Below are 13,716 nucleotides of genomic sequence, written 5' to 3'. Positions count from 1 at the left end.
CTCGTCTTATCACTCTATCAGTTTAATATTCCAAGATAAGACACTTCCACGCCTTGTGTTTGACCAACTGATAAGGAATATCGCTACCCTCCGCCTTGCAATGTGGGGATGATAAAGCAAACGAACGACGCTACGGGGCAGCCTAAATCTTATGCCAAGAACACTTCGACCCGCGCGTGTCCAGGTTCCGAGAATCTCCAGCGGAAGGATGCTCGTCGGGACCTAGCATCGCTCCGCACGATGCTCGGACTTGTTGAGTTGCCCTCTTCCGATGTTGATGCTTGATAAGAGCTGGATCCGGATATCCCGCGACATGTCAATCATTACCTTCGTGGGCAGCGCCATGCGAAAACGGTACTAGTTAAAGTGAGATGTGTGGATTTTCTCCGAGTTTTGGCTGGAATCTGGATCTCCCGGGGGTGTGGAATTCTCTACCCACCTGCCTACCTAGGTAGTGGTGACGTTGGGGGAAACAACGCAGTGATTTGGCTATAGCTGGGGACCGGAGTCGGAGTCATAGGGTGGTTATGCCGAACCTTGGGTTGATAACGCCGCTTATACGTGCAAGGTCTGAGATAAGGACGAGCAGAGATAGATGTGGTTTAGCCATTATGGGACGTTTTGTAGCATTCGCAGCGGGTCATTGGTTTTCGGGGTATCGGCGTGTTCGGAGTCTTGAGATGAGGTTTTTATTCCTCGGAGGGTTCGCATTTACGTAAAGATGTCATCTATGATCTTGATAGATACGAGATGATGAGTCTGTATCAGATTTGATCAATGTAGAATGAACAGGTATCAGCTGGAGACAGCGGTGGACCAGCGGTCTGGGTTTGGGTGTGATTGGAGATCTATAAAAGACCAGAAAGAAGCAGGGAAGACGATTCTCTGTAGACATCATCAGTTTTGTTTGAATCATGGCGGCGACAATGAAGCACATGCGCCGACTTCTGCTGACTCTGGGACTTTCTAGTCTCAGCTACGCGGCTGCTGTCTATAAGCAATCCGACTTGCTTCGTTTCCATATCCCATCCACTATCACGGCCGACTCGGTACATAACGTTCACTTGGAATTCCTGGACGACAGTCTTCATGGTGATATAGAGCTTGTCTATGGGGAATGTGAGCTTGTCAGTACTTCTGAACGTCACCACGACATCGGCACAATGTCCATCAAGCGCGACGCATACCCCGAGCGCTTCGTGTGGGCCACGCCATCCGACGCACCGCACTTGCACTGCTTGCATGCATTCTCTGGGTCCACACTCGTTGGAAGATCTGAGCCCATCTCTGTCGCTGCTCCCATCGTTCGTCGGGAGAGTATCGCAGATGTTGCAGATGCAATGGGTCCGTGGTTTGACGGCGTGGCATACATGAAAGGAAAGGATCCGGGAAAAGCAGTCGTGAGCAAAGCGAAGAACGCATCTGTTGCGATTGTTGGTGGCGGAATGGCAGGACTGCTGACCAGTCACCTTCTGGAATCCGTCGGTATGCACAATTGGCACATCATCGAATCGTCGAACCGTATTGGTGGCCGTATTCGCACCAAATACCTCAACGACACGCGCCCCGACCAGTACCAGTACCAAGAAATGGGCCCGATGCGCTTTCCTGTCAGCATCACGTATGCCGAGACGAACGAGACTTTCGACATCCAGGACCACAAGATGGTGTTCCAGTTGGCTGACGTCCTGAACAAGATGAATGCGAATGATCATCCGGAACTCAGCGTCGACTTTATCCCATTTGTTCAGAAAAACCCGAACACGCCCATATCCAGCGGTGGAAACCGTCTCCCTAACGGTCGGATACCGACTTCTGGACAGGTAGACGCAGACCCATCGCTGTCATTCACGGCGGCCTCATCCAATGCAACAGCCGCTGCAGATGCCGAGGCCGACTTCGAGAAATTCACCGAACAAACAGATGTTAGCATGATGAAAAAGGTGGCCTCGAACTTGTTCCGTGCTCACAAGGCGGCCGTGGAGCACGGACTGCTTGACTGGTCTGAGGAAGCCTACCTGCGATATGCCCTGGGGTATAACGCCAATGTCAGCGACTACGTTAGCGCAATCAGCCCCAATGCGATCTGGGGCGACTTCTTCGAGAACATCTATTTCGCAGCGACAACATGGCGCACTATCGACAAGGGTCTGGAGTCTCTTCCCCGTGCATTCTGGCCACACGTTGCGGACAAGACAACCCTGGGTCGCAAAGTCGACGGTCTAACATACAACGCAACGACCGAGAAGATTTCCGTCAATTGGCGCAATGATCCTTTGCAGATGGTCCCGGAAAGCGAAGAGTATGACTATGCCGTGGTTGCGACGCCGTTCAGCAAAGTCCGGCTATGGGATCTGCCGCGGTACTCATCTCTGCTCAGTCGCGCCATCTCCACGATGAATTATAGTCCATCCTGCAAGGTGGCACTGCATTATGAGACGCGATTCTGGGAACATCAAGAGAATCCCATCTATGGCGGATGCGGTACCGTGGACGTTCCCGGTGTCGGCAATGTCTGCTATCCTTCTTTCAACATCAACGGCACCGGTCCAGGTGTGATCCTCGCATCGTACATCAGTGGCACTCCATCTCGTTCGACAGCATCCTTGAGCACAGAAGACCACGTCGCTCTAGTCCAGCGCGCCATGGTGGAGGTCCACGGACCCATCGCGACCGAACAATTCACAGGTACCTCCAAGCCCCCATCTTCCCTTTTTCAGCAAGCCACTAACAAGAATAGGTGTTTATGACCGACAATGCTGGGAAGTCGACGAGCACCAGGCCGGTGCTTGGGCCTCTCCCTGGGCCGGGCAGCAGGAGTTGTATCTCCCCGCGTATTACCAGACCGAGATGAAGACGATCTTCATTGGCGAGCACACCAGCTATACCCACGCCTGGATCTTCTCCGCACTTGACTCGGCTGTCCGCGGAACGACCCAGCTTCTTTTGGACCTTGGATTGGTGGATGAGGCCAAGAGCGTTGTGCAGACGTGGATGGGACGATGGATCAAGGTATAGGATTGGTGATGTTGTTTCTGTCTTATGAATGACAGTTGGATGATCTCTGTAAATACTGTTAGTGAGAATGTGATGAGTTATGCATTTTTCGGACCTTTGAAGAGAGTTGAGCATGCATCTCAGGCGCGATCGCATCGAGAGGTATTCGTCTCATATTGTTACTGGTCATGTTCTATATTTTCGCATTATAGAAGGAGGAACTCGTTCCACAGAAGAGGAGAAAGGAGAGAGCGTCGATGTGGAATGCCTGAGGACAGGCGGGATGTCGATGGCGTCATCGCCTTGGATAATCGCCTTATCAATCTTATGCAGGCACAACCGAGATGCATTATTCGGCATAACGAGCATTGAGTTTAAAGTATGTACCTTCCGTCTCTTCGACCCTTCTTTCTTCAACATTCCTCTACTCCCGTTCATCTGCTCTGGTTGAGATGATCCTCCACGTCGCCTTTCCAGCTGTTCCTGTCGCATATTCCCAAATGATCCAGGTCGACATGCATCACGTTCCACCACGAAGAAGATGCCGCAGCCAAGCCTGTTAGCACCCAATAAGACGGGGCAAGTCTATCTGCTGTCAGGGGCCTCAAGTGTTGCCTTTAGTGTGCTGCTGCCCGCCATTCAACCAGGAGATCCCCTGTCGACGGCGCGCCTGGGCTCATCTGCACGACGTCGCAACGCGAACGGATTCGCCCCGTTGATAACAACTGCACCACGAGGTGCCTTTGCGGGTTGCACAGCATTTGCCACCAAGTCATCTTGCACTGTCGCTTGTGATTCATGCCTTTTGGCAGGCAAACATAGTGCCCACCACATGTTTCCAGTTTTCGCATCGCTTTTGCCCCCGCTTTCAGCTGACAAAAAGTGAAAAGACAGAATCCGCGGGGTTGATATCGGAGCTAAGTTAGCGTGGCCTGGATCCCTTCATGTAACCCAAGAAACTGCCAAGATGCTTCTTATTTCAGGCCGTCGGAGGGCCTTCTGCCCTGTCTACGGCTATTGGTTAGCGATCATGCACTTTCCGGCATTTAATCAGGGTCCGCAACTTTTGCACTAATTTCAATATAAATGTCTTGGTCCGATACCCCTGCCCAGGCTCCTAGGTGGATTCTGCATGATGTCTACTCGGAGACCCGACGGCCCACCTCATTCACTCTAATCCCCCCTTCTGCACAATCCCACTGCGGTTTGTGTTGCTGCAGAAAGCACCCCGGCCGGATGCTTTCCTCAGCTGATCCCCCTGTCCGGAGGTGCATGAAGATAGCGATAATGTGATCAAATCTAATGTAACTGTCTCGGAGATGAGATGAGGGGAGCCCGTAGCCTATTGCTCGTTGGGAATCTTGACAGAGGTTCACCGGGAATGGTGACGGAGGTTCGCCGGGAATGGTGACGGAGGTTCGCGGATTGAAGTGAAGTGATCCTGTTCACCGTTGGGCCAACATTTGAATGCCACATAGAAGCTCCGGTATAAATAGTCCCGGAGGTGACCACAACGCTGTGACTCTCATCTTTCACACTCCGTCCTTCCTTCCTTTTTCCCCTCCCCTCCACTCTCTTCTCTTCTCTTGTTATCTTCTACGACTCTTTCTTTTGTTTTCATCTAATCTCCCGTCACGTTCGTTCCGTATCCAAGTTCATCGTCTTCATCCATCACGATGCGCAATTTGCTTCTTGGGGCCATCGCCCTTCCTCTCGCTGTTCTCTCTCACCCCACCCATCAGACCAATGCCCTCACTCGTCGTACCATCGATCTGAGTGCTTTCCGCTTGGTATCCCAGGCGAAATACACCAACTCGACGGAGGCGGTGGAGGACGCTCCCTCTTCGCTCGGTGGTTTCCAAGAGCAGAGCTACGTCGAGACGGCGACTCAGCTCGTGAAGAGCATCGTCCCGGACGCCGAATTCCGCGTCGTCAACGACCACTACGTTGGCGACAACGGAGTTGCGCACGTCAACTTCCGTCAGACTGCTCACGGCATTGACATTGACAATGCTGACTTTAATGTCAACGTCAGTTCTGTCATCTCATTCTCTTTCTCACATTCCCAACTAACTGGTCTATAGATCGGAAAAGACGGAAAGGTCTTCTCCTACGGCAACTCTTTCTACACTGGCGCGATCCCCGAGGCCAACCCGCTGAACAAGCGTGATTTCTCGGACCCCGTTGCTGCCCTGAAGGGTGCTTCCAACACTCTCAAGCTGTCTATCACTTCTGACAAGATCTCGACTGAGTCGACTCAGGAGAAGGAGTCCTACGTGTTCAAGGGTACTTCGGGTGCCGTCTCCGACCCGAAGGCCAAGCTCGTTTACTTCGTGAAGCGGGATGGAAAGCTCGCTCTCAGCTGGAGAGTGGAGACCGACATTGAGGATAACTGGCTCCTGTCCTATGTCGATGCCAACAGCGAGGACACGGTTCACGGTGTCGTTGATTACGTCGCCGAGGCGGACTATCAAGTCTAGTAGGTTTCCAAGGAAATATCAGCACGCTTCTTGAAATACTGACAATAGCAGCGCATGGGGTCTCAATGACCCTAACGAAGGATCTCGCACTACAATCAAGGACCCCTGGGACCTGTCTGCCTCGCAGTTCACCTGGATCGGTGACGGATCGAAAAACTACACCACCACGCACGGCAACAACGCCATCGCGCAGTCCAACCCCAGCGGTGGATCCAGCTACCTGAACAACCACCGTCCGGAGAGCGCGTCGCTTCAGTTCAGCTACCCCTACACCACCAGCTCAACTCCCCCGTCGTCCTACATTGACGCGTCCATCACCCAGCTCTTCTACACCGGCAACACCTACCACGACCTGCTGTATGTTCTCGGCTTCACCGAGAAGGCCGGTAACTTCCAGTGGAACAACGCGGGCAAGGGCGGTGTTGGAGGCGACTACGTGATCCTTAACGCCCAGGATGGCTCTGGCACCAACAACGCCAACTTCGCTACTCCTCCGGACGGACAACCCGGTCGTATGCGCATGTACATCTGGACCCAGTCCACTCCCTACCGAGACGGTTCTTTCGAATCCGGTATCGTCATTCACGAATACACTCACGGCCGTAAGTCCCCTTCCATCCCTCTTCACCAAAACTCAACCCTCCCTGACCCCAAATCCAGTCTCCACCCGTCTCACCGGCGGACCCGCCAACTCCGGCTGTCTCAGCGCCTTCGAATCCGGCGGCATGGGCGAAGGATGGGGTGATTTTATGGCAACCGCCATCCGTCTAAAGTCCGCCGACACTCGCTCCAAGGACTACCCGATGGGCGCGTGGGCCGACAACAAGGCCATCGGCATCCGCGCCTACCCCTACTCGACCTCGACCAGCACCAACCCGCTCACCTACACCAGCGTGAACGGCATGACCTCCGTTCACGCCGCCGGCACCGTCTGGGCCACCATGCTCTACGAATTGCTGTGGAACCTGATCGACAAGCACGGCAAGAATGATGCCCCTCGACCGACGTTCAAGAGCGGCGTCCCTACTGACGGAAAGTACTTGACTATGAAGTTGGTGATTGATGCTATGGCCTTGTTAGTTTTCTCTCCCTCTTAATGCCCATTATAGGATTATTAAGAAAGCAAACCCCGCTAACTGAATCATCTAACCTAGACAACCTTGCAACCCCAACTTCGTCCAAGCCCGCGACGCCATCATCGACGCTGACACGGCCTTGACCGGCGGTGACAACACCTGCGAGATCTGGAAGGCTTTCGCGAAGCGCGGACTCGGCTCCGGGGCTCGCTACAGCGCCATAAGCCGGACGTCTAGCACGACGATTCCTTCGGGAGTGTGCTAGATTGGAATCGGTGAATGAATAATAGGTTCGAACATTATGAAAATAATCACGTCCATGTGATATCGACTCGATATTGTGATTTATGAGATTTCATTTTCTAAGTACTAGCTACATGCTCAGAAAAGGGGGGAGAATAAATATGAATATTATTTAAATGAATGCTATTTCTTATCTTTCTTTTCTTTTTTTCGATATTGGAAAGAGAGGTTTGCAATTAGTAAAAGTTTGTATAAGTTTATAACTAGCAGGGAAAAGGGGTTGATCCCTTATAATCCATCCAGGGTTTGGGTGAGGTATGATTTAGGACTCCGTGCACCGGTCTCCGGATAATCATAGACTCTCCTTGTTTTTAGGGGCAAAGAACAAAAACGGTTCTACGCTCTCAATTGAGGGAATATTGCGAAAAGGAGAGAGAAAAGAAAAGAAAAGAAAAGGAGGGGGAAAAAAAGGAAAAGAGAAAGAAAATCGAGAGAAAAGAGCAGCGATTCAATCCCTCCTGCCTAGGTCTCAATAATGTACATAACAAGCATGAAAGCCATTCTTTGCGTCCCCAAACCAGCCCACCTAGAGCACATTCTGTTCGTCCACAACAAAGCGGTTGCAGCGAATAAACGTCTCTCGTAAGCGTGGACTGGAATGAAAAACGCAGGAATAAAATTGGGACATAAAAGCCTGAAAAAACCCCCACAGCAGCAGGAGAAAGACAAGACACCCTCAGCATCTAAGTCCAACCCACCACCATATCCCATGACCATTACATATCCACTAATGAATCATAATGTCACAAAAAGGAGAGATTCTCAAAGGTTTAGTTATTTATCGTCAGCATGAGCCGATTTACTCCTCCTGCTCGGGGACAGCGGGCTTCTTGGCGTCCAGCGGCTCAGACAGGCCCACGCGGTCCACGGTGCGAGTGTACTTGACACCGCCGTTGATGCGGTCCTCCTCGACGACTAGGTTCTTGCGGTTACCGTCAACAAGGAGACGGATGAGGTCGGGACGCATGTAGTGGCCGCCCTGTTTGTGTCGCTTTGTTAGCATAGGCTTTACTTGATGAGTGGAAAGGGTTATTCTGGGATGGGTACGTACAAAGTCGGCAAGGGACTTGGTGAGATGGATTTCGTCGAGGTCGATCTATTATTTGGAATCCGTGTTAATGGATAGTCTGCATGAAGATACATAAGACGGGGGTTAAGGGCTCATGGCATACGTCAACATAGAGCAGACCCTGGAAGTCGACGTCCGGGTGAGGGACGATGCTCTGGCCATCGGGCGAGAAGATGCGACCATGGCCGTTGTAGATGTTGGGATCCTCGAGCTCCTTGCCGGGGGGAGTGTTCAGCTTGATGCCCTCGGCGGTGATAGTCTGCCAGGGAGCGAGGGTGTAAGTGCCGGTTTCGATGGCGTAGGCGGGAGTGACGAGCTGTGAGGAAGAAAACGTCTTATTAGCTGAGTGGATTCCAACATTGCTTTCCCTTCCCTGTTCATTTGGAGGAGAATCGGAAAGGGAGTTCAAGAAAAGAAAGGAAGAGACATACATCAGCATTGGCCTCCGCCACGTTAGTATACGGGTCGGGGTACTTGAGGGTCTGCTTTCCGGGATACAAAGGCCAGGCGGCGACGTGGACCTGCTCACCCAAAGAGGCAGCGTAGGCCTTCATGAAGGGGTTCATGTTCTCCCAGCAGTTGAGGTGTCCGATGCGGCCGATGTCAGTCTGCATGACCGACTCGGTGGTGTCGCCGGTACCGTCGCCGAAGACGAGACGCTCGACGTGGGTGGCGCGGATCTTGCGACGGTGGTTGATGATGTCGCCGGACGGGGAGATCATGACCTGGGTGGTGTACAGACTGGCCAGGTCGATCTCGGAGTAGCCCAGCGAGACGTAGATCTTGTTGTTGCGGGCGGCCTCGCGGATGCGGCGCATCTCGTCGGAGTCCGAGGGGAGACTGTTCTCGCGGTATTTCTTCAGTAGGGGAAGACTTTCCTGGTAGTTGACCTTCCACATCCAGTAGGGGTATCCGGGGATCCCTGATCTTGTTAGAGAGTTCTATCTAGCTGTGATGGTTCAGGATGGGGACGTACAGAGCTCAGGGAAGGCAATGAACTTGCAGCCATTGGCACCGGCCTCGTTGATCCAGTGAATGGTTCTACGGACGGATTTATCCAAATTGAACCATCCCGGCTCAGCGTTGACGGCAGCAGCCTTGTACTTCTTGAGGACAGGGGCCATGATGAAGATTGGCTGGTGTAGATGGAAGCTTGAAGGTTGAAGGTGGGAAGTAGAGAAAGTGAGGAGATTGAGAACTGAAGATTCGTATGAGACTCTAAGACTGAGTTGATCTTGTAGGGAATGGAACTTCAAAGTTATTGCACCTTCACCTCCTCTTTATACCTCGTCCATTCCGTTTCTAATCAACCTGCATCACCTCTCGGATGTCGATTCCCATCTTGTCGCCTCACTTCACTTCATCTCAGTCCACCCGGGCCCTCTCGGAAACGGTCTCTGCATGAACGGCCTGTCTCGCTCGACTCGCGCAGTCACCAAGCATGTACCACCGACCGGGATGCGACAACATAGTGGAGAAAGCCTCCTCATCACGGTCTCTGCTTCACCGTTGCGTTTGGCATTGCCGCAGAAGTGGGAGAAACGGGTCGGGGAAAGCCATGGCGTGATGCAGGTCGGGATTTGAGTGTGAGGGGAAGATGCAGTTAATCTAAGGCCACAAGCCTTGGGGGGGTTTTCTGTTTAGTCTACAGATCGGACAAGTGGGTCGAGAGAGGCAGACGCAGACGTTGGAAATGCGGATTCATGATTGTTTGCAGGAGACGCAAATCCCGGTAGGCGCTTATGTCAGCCGCCGTTCTGTGTTGCTGTCGGCCGGGTGGGCAAAGCCCGCGGATGGTCTCATTTATGCTGTCTGGTCTTTATCTGCGAAATCATAATCTACGTTGTCCTTGATCCTTATTTCAACTTGGTCGTTTCTCGCTTATCTGAAGTTCTCCCTCGAGTCCTCTTGTTTTGATGAAGCCATATATGCGGCATCACGTGACTTGGGTTGTCCCATTTCACGGATGAATGATTGTTGATAAAAATATACAATTACTTTTCTATACTTCAATATGCAATTAATTCATTCGGAATATAGACCAAATTTGACTATGCTTTCCATGTTATAGTGCAAAGTCAATATCTTCCCTTCTCCCCATCCATACCAACACAGTTCTTTCTAGAATCCCCCTCCCCACTAACCTACTGCTTGATAATCCGAACAGAATACGAGTACAATCCGACCATACCAGCCACAGACACAACATTCTCGCCGCGACATCTCCAATGACGGCCTCAAAGGACACGAGCAATGGTCAGGCCCACAGGCATCAATCTCGCCCGACTCCGCTTCTTCGCTCGTTTCGGTTTAGTCTCCGCACGGCGGGAGAAGGCATCACGAGCGAGAAGTTCGCAGAACATAGCCTGTTTTTTTTTTTTTTTTTTTTTTTTTTTTTTTTTTTTTTTTGAAAGAGAGTGTTCGGAGGGGTATAAATAGGGGGCTTTGTGCTGGTTTTGAAGAGTTGTGTTCACTTGTGCTCTTGATCTGATTGCAGACTTTGATTTGACGTGTTTCAAGCCACCCATTCATTCCTTATATCATGTCTTTCGACTATAAGAAAGTCCTGGTCATCGGTGCCACCTCCGGCATTGGTAAGGCATTGGCTACCAAGCTTGTGGAAAATGACATCCCGGTGATCGTGGCTGGTCGGAGACGGGAGAATCTGGATGACTTCGTGCAGAAGTATGGAGGCGACGAGAAGAAAGTGCAAGCGAAGGTGTTTGATATTTTGAAGGTGGATCAGGTGAGTTCCCTCCAGTCCTTAACATGTCCTAGAAATCATTAGGATGGCGAGGAAAACACTAGGCACAGAAACTAACGGTCCAGATCCCTCACTTCGCCGCTGAAATCATCGCCAGTAACCCCGATCTTGACTGCATCTTCGTCAACTCCGGGATCCAACGCGCCTTCGACTTTGCGGCCCCCGAATCCGTCGACATGGACATCTTCGAGACAGAATTGACAACCAACTATATCTCCGCCGTACATCTGACCAAAGCCTTCCTGCCACACCTGCAGAGCCAGCCCTCGAAGACCGCGATCGCATTCACAAGCTCCCAGATGGCGCTGGTGCCGATGATGCGGTGTCCCAATTACGGCGCCACCAAGGCGGCACTGCACCATTTCATCCTGGCGCTGCGCACGCAGCTGCAGAGCGGTCCGGGCGACGTCAAGGTCGTGGAGATTTTCCCGCCGGCTGTGCAGACCGAGTTGCATGATACGAAGCATCAGCCGGATTTGAAGGACGGGCATTTGATCGGCATGCCGCTGCAGGAGTTCACGGATGAGATGTGGGAGAGACTGTGTCGAGGAGAGGATCAGATCCCGGTGGGGCCGGCGAAGGGCGTGTTCGAGGCGTTTGAGCTGAAGAGGCAGGAGTTGTATTATCAGATGACGCATTTATTGTCGGGTTTGCTGAAGCAGTTTTTGCGATAGGTGGCTAGCCTAGTGTAGAAGGAAGTAAATGATATGGAACTCATTTAAGCAATCCAGACTGATTAGCATCACGAAACGTAGTACGTCCTTAAGGCGGGATAGGACACATCAGACGCCGTCTGGCCCTTGCAAGCCGCCAGGATCAATGCTCCGAACGGCGGGATGCCATGAACGCGGCCGTTCTCCATCATCGCAGAATACTGATGCAGAGACATGATCGAGCGCCAAGACTCAGACTCAGAGAGTACTCCTCTCCACACCTCAGGCGAGTCTTCTGCATCCCAAAGGGAAACTCGCACATCGAAAGGAAGCGAATCGATGAACGGATTCCGGACAGAATAATTTCTCTTCTTGAGCGAGTACACGCTCCGAAGCAAGAATCCCACGATGATCGTGCGGCGGACACTTTCTGCAAAAAGCCAAGCGCGTTTCGGACTCAGCGTGTTTGGTAATTGAATGGGAGCTTGCTGCCATAATCGTTCGGCCAGGTCCATGAGCATCGTGCTGACTGTCTCGGAGTACGGAGTTGCCTCCTCATCGTCTTCATTGAGGATCAACATGCACTGGATCAGAATCAATGCTTGAATACAGCCAAGCAGCTCCTCGAAGTTGGCTGGATGGTTCACCTGTCGTTGCAGCTGGGCGGACTTGCGACGTAACACGGGAACGAGAGAGCGGGTCTCTCCCTTTTCAGTCGCCGTGAGATGCAACTTGCACAACACATGAGCCTCCTGTATCGAAGCCGGAGGGGTTTCTCCCTCGAACAAATCCGGATGAACGAACATCGTCTTCATAGATCGAGCAAACACGACAGGGAGGTCCCGCATCCCGTCTTCCAGAAAATTAATGACATCCTGGCTGTACCCTTTGACAATTTCTAGACTCAGCGAAGGATAGAGTCGAGGGTCGGCGATATTCCTGGCCCGAACTATCCCCGGAGAGCCGGGCTTTGACGCAGTCAATTCCCTTGTCAGTGGCACATTGGCATATTCACAGTCGACTTTTCTCTTCTGGCATCGACTACACGTCGGCCATCGCTGGTCACACCGACGCTTACCCTTTGCACAGGCCAGACAGGACCGACGCAGTGTGTGTGGCTGTGGCGGTTGAGAAACCATCATCATCCCTAGTACTCCGTCGTCCTACGAAACAAAAAGTGCCGCGATACGGAAGAAGACGGAAGACGGGAAGACGGAAAAACCCGGCATTTGCATTGTCAATCGGCCGACAGCCTACCTCATCACGTGCTCTAGCTAAACCACCTACAGCTTCCCCACCGGGCGATCCTCAGCGACGACGGCAGCCTGGACCTTCCGCCAGGATTCGCGCGCGCGAATCGCCGACGTCTCAGGCTCAAACCCCCTGCTGCGCATCTGCCGATCAAACACCTCCATCGAGATCCAGCCCCGGAACCCAGTCGCCAGGACCCAGGCCCGCACGACCTCTGGCACAGGCATGTATCCGCCCAGCTCTGTCTCTAACGGAAACGGTCTCCCATGCTTCGACCACGTGAACTGCGGTGCCTCGCCTTCCAGATACCACGGGTGAGATTCCGAGAAGGGCGGATCGAATCGTTCGCCGTCGGAGAGCTGCACGTAGAATATTTTATCCAATGGGACAGCCGTCTTGAATCGGTGCAAGGAGTCGCGAAGGGCTTGGTCCCCCCGAGGGTATTTCCCGGAGACTTCGAACGGACTGGCCCAGAGTTTGGTGAGCTCGTGGAATGTATCCAGACAGAGGCCGAAGTTTGCGCGGTCGACTAGCCTTACAAGTCGGAGGGCGGTGTCCCACGTCGAGCAGTACGTGCCCCAAGAGAGGTACTCGTAGGCGATCGCGACGGGGGGCGATTCAGCGGTCCCAAGGTCTGCGAGATGTTGGAGTTCTCGCACGATCACTGTCTCGTCGGTGATGCTGTTCGGGTCGAATTGCGATGGTACCTGGAGGTATGGGGCCTTAAGGATGCGCGCGATCGTGAGCCAGTGTCTTGCGGTGGCGAGGCGGCCATTGAGAGGGGAGCGGGCGCCTTCGAAGTTCTCGAAAGGCGCGAGGGCTAGGACTTCGACATTGTGTGTGTCGCAGACTTGTTTGATGCGGGCGGCGCCGTCGAGGATGGAGATGTGGTGCTGGTCAGAGTAGTTCTGGAGGTCAGAGAAGACGACTTCGATGCCGGTGAAGCCGTACTTGGAGGCGAGTTGGATCTTGTGGTCCAGGGTGTGGGAGGGGTGTTGGCCTAATGATAGGGAGCCGAGGGCTTGTTTGTTCGATTGCATGGTGTAGAGTCTAGGAGTCAATCTGGTGAAGTGTTCAGTTCCGTATGGATGTATTCCAGGTTGGCAAGTTATGCTGTTAAGTA

At 52.7% G+C, this 13,716-nt stretch overlaps 5 protein-coding genes across 5 annotated transcripts; 3 read left to right on the top strand and 2 right to left on the bottom strand.

The window, feature by feature from the left end:
• Window positions 1–914: 914 nt before the first annotated feature.
• On the top strand, window positions 915–3,018 carry KD926_009832 (flavin monoamine oxidase family protein; the record flags this gene model as incomplete). The annotated part of the gene is made up of 2 exons (XM_053102320.1): window positions 915–2,688; window positions 2,741–3,018. 2 exons carry the CDS (start codon window positions 915–917, stop codon window positions 3,016–3,018), a joined length of 2,052 nt encoding a protein of 683 aa, XP_052954179.1.
• A 1,655-nt stretch (window positions 3,019–4,673) lies between these two features.
• Window positions 4,674–6,818, top strand: KD926_009831 (extracellular metalloproteinase; the record flags this gene model as incomplete). The annotated part of the gene is made up of 5 exons (XM_053102318.1): window positions 4,674–5,027; window positions 5,082–5,476; window positions 5,529–6,079; window positions 6,138–6,552; window positions 6,632–6,818. The coding sequence occupies 5 exons, from the start codon at window positions 4,674–4,676 to the stop codon at window positions 6,816–6,818; spliced, it is 1,902 nt and encodes a 633-aa protein (XP_052954178.1).
• An 837-nt stretch (window positions 6,819–7,655) lies between these two features.
• On the bottom strand, window positions 7,656–9,049 carry KD926_009830 (carbon-nitrogen hydrolase family protein; the record flags this gene model as incomplete). The annotated part of the gene is made up of 5 exons (XM_053102317.1): window positions 7,656–7,835; window positions 7,908–7,952; window positions 8,029–8,241; window positions 8,357–8,847; window positions 8,902–9,049. 5 exons carry the CDS (start codon window positions 9,047–9,049, stop codon window positions 7,656–7,658), a joined length of 1,077 nt encoding a protein of 358 aa, XP_052954177.1.
• A 1,418-nt stretch (window positions 9,050–10,467) lies between these two features.
• On the top strand, window positions 10,468–11,363 carry KD926_009829 (putative short-chain dehydrogenase/oxidoreductase; the record flags this gene model as incomplete). The annotated part of the gene is made up of 2 exons (XM_053102316.1): window positions 10,468–10,671; window positions 10,755–11,363. The coding sequence occupies 2 exons, from the start codon at window positions 10,468–10,470 to the stop codon at window positions 11,361–11,363; spliced, it is 813 nt and encodes a 270-aa protein (XP_052954176.1).
• A 68-nt stretch (window positions 11,364–11,431) lies between these two features.
• KD926_009828 (sugar phosphate isomerase/epimerase family protein) lies at window positions 11,432–13,633 on the bottom strand (the record flags this gene model as incomplete). The annotated part of the gene is made up of 2 exons (XM_053102315.1): window positions 11,432–12,329; window positions 12,630–13,633. The coding sequence occupies 2 exons, from the start codon at window positions 13,631–13,633 to the stop codon at window positions 11,432–11,434; spliced, it is 1,902 nt and encodes a 633-aa protein (XP_052954175.1).
• Between the last annotated feature and the right edge of the window lie 83 nt (window positions 13,634–13,716).

This window comes from Aspergillus affinis, assembly GCF_023601865.1.
Source record: "Aspergillus affinis strain CMG 70 chromosome Unknown NODE_72_length_178902_cov_89_458247, whole genome shotgun sequence".
NCBI lineage: Eukaryota > Fungi > Ascomycota > Eurotiomycetes > Eurotiales > Aspergillaceae > Aspergillus > Aspergillus affinis.
The sequence above is the reverse complement of the archived record's forward strand: the minus strand, read 5'-3'. Positions and strand labels throughout refer to the sequence as shown.